We start from the raw sequence: 7,616 nt of genomic DNA, 5'->3' as shown, positions 1-7,616 counted from the left end.
CCTATTTTCCAGATTTTTCAACTACGTTGAACAAAACGGCTATCTCAAAATTTTTATTGGATGTGTTTGGGAAAAGATGGGCATGATAGGAGGGTTAGTTGCCCTCCCATCACTTTCGACTATCAAAGAGGGCGCTAGCCCTTTGATTTTTCAATCGAATGAGCCCTTTTTGAAGTTTCTACGACAAACCCTTCTATGATAACCCTATAAGCCCCCAGGGCATAACTTATAACTCTTGCCCTGAGGGCTTTGGGGGAGTGTCCTCCTCAAAAACATAATTCCTAATTGGGAAGCAACTACGCTGAACAAAATTGCAATCTCAAAATTTTGATTGGATGTGTGTGGGAAAATGGTGGGCGTGGAAGGGGTGTTAGTTGTCTTACAATCACTTACGACTATTAAAAAGGGCACTAGCTATTCCAATTTATAATCGAACGAGATCTTTTCCAAGTTTCTACGACAACTCCTTCGATACAAAGTGACCTGGTCTAAAGAAAAAATAAATAAATTATGCACTGTGCCAAGATCGTTCTTTACTTAGGTAGTGCGATTGCGCTGCCTATGATTCTAAATATGCAATATCTTTGACTTTTTCATCAAACGTTTCCAATGTTAGAAAACTTTCATAGTTATAGAGAAAAAAGGGTTTAAATCTCTTAAAAAGAGTATAATCGTAATGATAATTAAAAAATGTAAGTTCGTCATGTCCCCCAATGTTGAAAAATAACCTACCTAAGTAACCCCTTTTTCACAAAGTATTACTAAACCAAAAAAAAGCTAAACTTTAATGCAAATAGCGGAATTCCAGGGGACCCCCAGAACCATTAGAATTAGGATGAACCTTAATATGAAATTAATAGACAATATACACAATGATTAAATTAAATATTTTGTCCCACTAATTTCCAAAAGATACTTCATAAACATGTTCATCTAGCCCAACTGCAGTGGTTGCAGACGTAGAACCATCTGTTGTTGTTTTTAATTAGTTATTGCATGTAAAGTGTTCTTAAGGATAATTGTGGATAGTTTAAGCACATCTAATCGGTTTCTTCAAAATCCACGAACAAAAAATATTAAGTCTAAATTCACGATTAACAAATTTGTTATGTTTTTTAGTTGTTAACAGGACTTCTTAGCTTTTACCAACAATTCAGAATTATGAAGAAACAATGCAAAAGCAGTTCTCAGTTAGTAGAACACTTTTACTGTAAAGTTACATTTATTATTTGAATTATAGTAAAGAATTATTACAGGATGTTGCTTAATTTAAGAGTAATTAAGTCTTGACACACTTCCGGCTTTTGATACAAGACTACGTCTTTCGAAAATATCGTCAAAATTTTTATTTTGTTTTAGCATCCTAATGATCTTAAAAAACTGAAATCCCTAAATCCCTTGAAACGACATTCCACCCCCAACAAGCTTACACGGCACGCATTTTTAGAAGAAAGGGATTCTACGCTGGAAAAAAGGCCACATAATTTCAATATGGGCATGGGTGCCCATAAGCTGAATTCCAGGGGGGGGGCAAACTTGGTCTAATTGGCACTTTTAATGCTATATAATAGAAACCTCAGAACAAAAATATAAAACTAAGGCAGCATCATTCAGCTAGGGGGGGGGGGGCACACACACCCCCTGTCCCCCTTATGGGCACCCATGAATGTGGGGGTTATCTAATAAAAGTGCAATTCAAGGGTTAGCGCTTCAAATCTCCCTAAAGGGATCTTCTAAATCATTCTTAGGCGAGAGCTTCCATATACCTTCTAAAAATCTATGTAGAGCTCACTATTAGACAAAGACGCATAATCATTCAACAACAAAGAATAATTTTATTTCGTTGATAAGTAGAATAAAATACATCACTTCCAATGGCAGAAAAACGTCTAGTCTCTATTTTCTAATCAGCGAATCAAAAGCACCTTTTTTGCAGGTTTATTTCAATATGACCCTAGCTAAACTACTAATCCTAAGCACAGATAACTGAGATCTCTAGCATTCATCAAAAAAATTCTATTTAATTTCTGTTCATGACCACAATGACACAATATTCACAGCTACGCATTACTTATCGTCGATTCCAAAATGAAAGGGCGTATTCGATAGTTTTAAACATTAAAAGGAGAGCAAACATCAAATTCCTGAAGCAGATTGCAATAACAGCATTTCTCAGATTTGTTACCAGCAAAGCAGTTGTATGTTTTATATTACAATAAATCAATTGCTAAAAAAAATACACTTTCAGATCTGACCTTTTGATGTGGTTGCTCTAAGATATTTCAAGCAGACGCTACTAAATAATATTTGAATAAGTGCAGTGTGATTTGAGCTCAAATATAAAAAACAAATGCTGGATCAATGCAGTGTTTGTTTTTCTTTTTTTATGATGAATCAAACCGGATACATGAATATCCTTGAGTCTTGAAAACCATAAACTTTGTTGCGCCATTCCGTACTCAACTCTTTTTTGAAGATAAGGTACAGATAGAGAATCTATAAAACGGGCATAAGTACCCCTCTCTGAACACTCCCACAGTGGATGAAGACCTATAAGAGGAGTCTTACGAACATAATAACTTGTTTCGGGAAACGTCAGATATTCCCTTTCTTTATGGACAAGACGATATTACTCTTAAAAGAGTTTAGTCAAATATACAGTCATAAACGTAACCACAAGGGAAGGGGTATTTGAGAGCTAAAACCCTTCATGGGGATAATACACCTGAACAAGTATCTTTCAATCCTTATATTTCCCATGTATTTAATTGTTTCAAAAAGGAAAGGCTATTGTATAAACATGTTTGCTGTGTGACTAATGCAAGCGAGCACTACTTAATATTAATTCTTATGTGTTTAGTAATTAGTTTACAATTAGTTAGATAAACATAAAAGGAAAACTAAAGACATGGAAAGGAAAGATCAAGGAAATGAAATACAAGAAAAGAAAGGTATTTAGCTCTACATAAAAAGGAAAGCTAAATTAATGCAACAAGCCTGGTGGCCCTTAAGACAACATATACGAAGTTTTGCCAAGCTAACATTTCTAACCCATTTCTGAAAAATAAAACAATGCTTATTTTTGAAAACACAATACGTCAAAATATCGAAAGAATAAAACATGAAAATGAATAACAGATTGACTCTATCGGTTCATTGTGCTCAGATTAGGAGGGTGCAGCATAAAATCTCGATTTAACGGTACACGTCACTTAATACCTATTGACAGAGCCGTATCCAGGATTGTTTTCGGGGAATGGGGGGGGGGGAGGTATAAAAACTATAAAAATACTTCAAAAATTTGTTTATATTCATTTTTGTTACGTTTTTACGAGTTGGGCAAACATTTTGAGGGATTTCAAACCCCCTATCCCCCTAGATACGGCCTAGCCTATTGAATTATCAGAGTAAAAAACACGACTGAACAATTAAAATAAAATACACGAAGCGTCAAAACTCACAACATGAAAAACAAAATTTAGTGCTTCTTTTCGTTAGAGACTGATAAAAGCTTTCGCGTACGACTAGTCACTGAAAGTCAAAAGGGTTTCATAGCTTGAGTCAAGATAGGCCATTTTATTCCTCCTTCATGTAGGTGTACTTGGGCACAACACTAGAAAAAAAGAAAGTTGTTACATAACTTATATTAACTTATAGAACTTATAACTAGTAACTTAAGTAGTCGATTATAATAGTTCATAATAGTAAATTAATTAACTTAAATAGCTAAATATAACTTATAACTTTTATAACTTTTTTTCCATCAAGAATGCTATGTAAAATTAGTAAAAATCTAAAAAATTAGGAATAAATTGTGAAAACTCTGTGCGAACGGCGTATCACCAAAACCGAGAAAGAATCCGATATTTTCTCTTCTAGTTTTTTCCTGAAAAAAGTTTTTATGTTGCCCCTTGTAATGGGAGATTTTTTGTTTTCCATCAAGAGTGTCAAGTAAAACTAATGAAAACCAATTATATTCACTTATATTTAAGCAGCGTTCACAAGCAAGCCCAGGAAAACTTCCATGCCTAGACATACAAGTCTAGCTATTCCCTTGCTTAAGCATGGAAGTTCAGCTAGACATAACTATGAACCCCACTCTTTAGCAGAGATGACAAATATCAAACAGTTCGTGGTAACGAACTATAAGTAAGGAGCGACCCGGCTCAATGGTAACCGAAACTCTAGAAAACGGGATTTCGATATCAATAGATACATCAAAAGAATCACATTTTAATGCTGATTTCAAATATATAAGTTTCATCAAGTTTAGTCCTACCCATCAAAAGTTACGCGCCTAAGAAAATTTGGCTGATTTTCGAAAATAAGGGGGAAATACCCCCAAAAAGCTATAGAGCCTTAATGAAAATCACACCATCATATTCAGCGTATCAGAGAACCCTACTGTAGAGGTTTCAAGCTCCTATCTACAAAAATGTGAATTTTTGCATTTTTTGCCAGAAGAAAGATCACGGATGTGTGTTTATTTGTTGTTTTTTTTTGTTGTTTTTTTTCCCCAGGGGTGATCGTATCGACCCAATGGTCCTAGAATATCGTGGGAGGGCTCATTGGAACGAAAATTAAAAGTTCTAGTGCACTTTTTAAATGACCAAATAAAACGGAGGGCAACTAGGCCCCCTCCCACGCTTATTTTTTTCCCAATGTCACCCGATCAAAATTTTGAGATAGCCATTTTGTTCAGCTTGGTCGAAGATATGATAACTATGTCTTTTAGGATGACTTAATCCCCCAAAGTCCCCGGAGGGAGGGCTGAAATTTATGAACTTTACCCAATGTTAACATATAGTATTGGTTTTTGGGAAGTATACAGACGTTTTCAGAGGGTATTTTTTCTGGTAGTGGGGGGGGGGGGGGGGGTCGGGGGTTATATGGGAGGATCTTTCCATGAAGGAAGTTTTCATGGGGGAAGGGACATTGCTATGAAGGGGACGCCGGATTTCCCAGCATTATTTAAAAAAAGATCAGAAATTAAATAAAAAAAAAACAAGTGTTTCAATTGAAAGTAAGCAGCAACATCAAAACTTAAAACGAACAGAAAAGATTAAGTATATGATTGGGTTCACCCCCTAGTCAATACCTCGCTCTTTAAGCCAAAGATTTTTTAGTACTTTCTTAAGAGCTATTAATCCTAATTAACGGCCTTTGGGATTAAGCGGTCATTTTCAAAGAATTAGAACAAAATTCGAACTTTAGCTTAAAGAGCAAGGTATTGACTAGGGGGTCCTATGTCAATTTATGGTCCTATGTCAATTTTAAATTCTTGGTCAACCTTCTTAAGCCCATAGGCGGGTGTGCCTTGTTTGCCTCTTTTTGAATTCTTGATCAGCATGCCTAAGACTCTAGGTAGGCATGCCTTTCCAAAAACTAACTTGACAAGTATGTGTCGAATAAGAGTCATGCATACTCTTGCCATTTACCCATGCCCCAGCCATTTAAACATTTGCCTCTCAATTACTTGGACTATCTGTCTTGGCTTTTCTCTGTCTACAATTACCCACCGTCTTGATGCAACCAATGCAACCTATTGCAAAATACTTGATAACTTCAATTCAAAATCAACGGACTCGGTCGAGGCCTTTGGCCTCGACCTCGTGCATTGGCGAACCCCATAATATACGTATTAAAAATATATGAATATAGAAGTTCGTTACGTAAGTTAATTCGTAAGTTACGTATATTTATTACTAATAAAAACGTTCGTAAATAAAATTAAACAAGTTTCAAGAAAGCCATTTAACCAAATAAAAGTTAAATTAATATGCAAATTTGTTTTCATTATTCATGTACGGTGAGCCAAAATCGAAACTTGCATTAATTCAAAAACGTTCAAAAATTACATAAAAAATTTTTTTTTTACTGAAAGTAAGGAACGACGTTAAAACTTAAAACGAACAGAAAGTATTCCGTATATGAAAGGGGCTGTCCCCTCCTCGACACCTCGCTCTTTACCCTAAGTTTTTTTATTGTTTTAAAAAATAAAGTTGTGAGACAAAGTCAAACTTTAGCGTAAAGACCGAGGCGTTGAGGAGGGGACAGCCCCTTTCACATACGGAATAATTTCTGTTCGTTTTAAGTTTTAACATCGTTCCTTACTTTCAGTTAAAAAAAAAAATGTTTTTTTTATTTAATAGTGGAAAAGACCCTCCTGACTGATATAACTTGAAATCCTAGACACAGACTTTTAGAATTTAGAATTGGATCACCGAATTTTACATTTGAACAGGAACCGTCTGGATATTAATTTCTGGGAATATGTCTCTAGACATGCAAGACTAACGAGACACGCATCTGAACTTAGCTTAAGGGAACACTACATATCGTCATGCCTGTTCATAGTCATTTTCATAGCTTTCATGAGAGTAAAAACGTGTCTAATATAAATGCCCAAGATTAGACTGGGATGAAATCAGAGTCAGCATAATGGGAATAGCACGAAAAGTAATGCGTCCGACATGTGTTACTATTACTTTTATTGCGGTTCACTGCTACATATTATCGTTGTAGTCGCGAGCCTCGTCCTATAGGACGGACAACAGTTTGAATACTTCATCTCCAGCCTCCTTTGGATGGAAAAGCGGTAGGAATGTACTAGATAAAAACGAGCAAGATATATATTTCACAGGCGATATTTAATTTTGCCACGATGAACAGCGAACCAAGTGGAGACCATGGGTAAAATTGATGAAGATGTAGAAGATGCAGCCAGACGATACAATAGTAAAATACTGCATTGGTATGTTAAGAAACTGAAAGGAAACGGTCAATCTGGGCTTGCCCCAGTTAAAGAGAAGAATGGGACCACAATAGGTGATAAGGAAAGAGTTAAAGTGAGACGAATAGAATGTTTTGCAAACCTGCTAAACCGCGACAAATTCACAGGAAGAAATATAAAAAAGTGAAAAAGTTTGGGCCACTTTGGAAGAGAAAGAAGATTTATTTTGCGACAAGGAATTAGAGACAGTACTAAAAGGGTTAAGAAATAAGGCCTTAGGTGCTGATAGCATAGTATGACTTTTTTTTAAATATGATGGTTGTGAAGTTAAGAGATAAATTACTGGAGAGTATGAATAAACCTCATGAAAAAGGGGAAGACCTAGCGATTTTAGGAAAACTTTAATTAGATCCCTCTATAAGAAAGAAGATAAGAGTGGGTGTGGTAACTATGGAGGCACTGGCCGGGTTCTGCAGGAAGCAAATTACTTAGTATGATGACACCTTTAAGACTTAGAGATGCTGTGGATAAACTACAAGACAAGAATAGTGTGGTTTTAGGAAAGAGAGAGGGTGTGTTGACCAAATTTTAGCTCTTAGATTAATAATTGAGATACGTCTGAGGCAACAGACCCCATTAGTCCTTAGCTTCGTCGATTAATGAACAAACATCTAGTTCAACCGATAGAAAAGTTTTAGCGAAGGCCCTATCCTTGTATGGTATACCAGATAAATACGTTAAAGTGATCAGTGCTATGTACGAGAATAACATTGCTGCAGTTAAGGTAGGATATAAGGTTAGTAGCTATTTTCGTATTAAATCCGGAGTTAAGCAGGTTAAATCCGGAGTTCTATCCCCGTTTATATGGGCTTTGTCCTAAGGA

At 35.8% G+C, this 7,616-nt stretch overlaps 1 protein-coding gene across 2 annotated transcripts in view; it reads right to left on the bottom strand.

The window, feature by feature from the left end:
- Positions 1 to 1,815: 1,815 nt before the first annotated feature.
- The window catches only part of Unc-76 (fasciculation and elongation protein Unc-76), a 181,210-nt gene continuing 175,409 nt past the window's right edge, over positions 1,816 to 7,616 (bottom strand). For both annotated transcript variants that reach the window (XM_089092398.1, XM_089092399.1), the window contains exon 7: positions 1,816 to 3,613. In XM_089092398.1, the coding sequence (XP_088948524.1) occupies positions 3,588 to 3,613 (26 nt within the window). In that variant the 3' untranslated portion in view covers positions 1,816 to 3,587. The remainder of the gene's footprint in view (positions 3,614 to 7,616) is intronic.

Source organism: Artemia sp. Qi Xiang Cuo, chromosome 7, assembly GCF_049724085.1.
Source record: "Artemia sp. Qi Xiang Cuo chromosome 7, ASM4972408v1, whole genome shotgun sequence".
NCBI lineage: Eukaryota > Metazoa > Arthropoda > Branchiopoda > Anostraca > Artemiidae > Artemia > Artemia sp. Qi Xiang Cuo.
The sequence above is the reverse complement of the archived record's forward strand: the minus strand, read 5'-3'. Positions and strand labels throughout refer to the sequence as shown.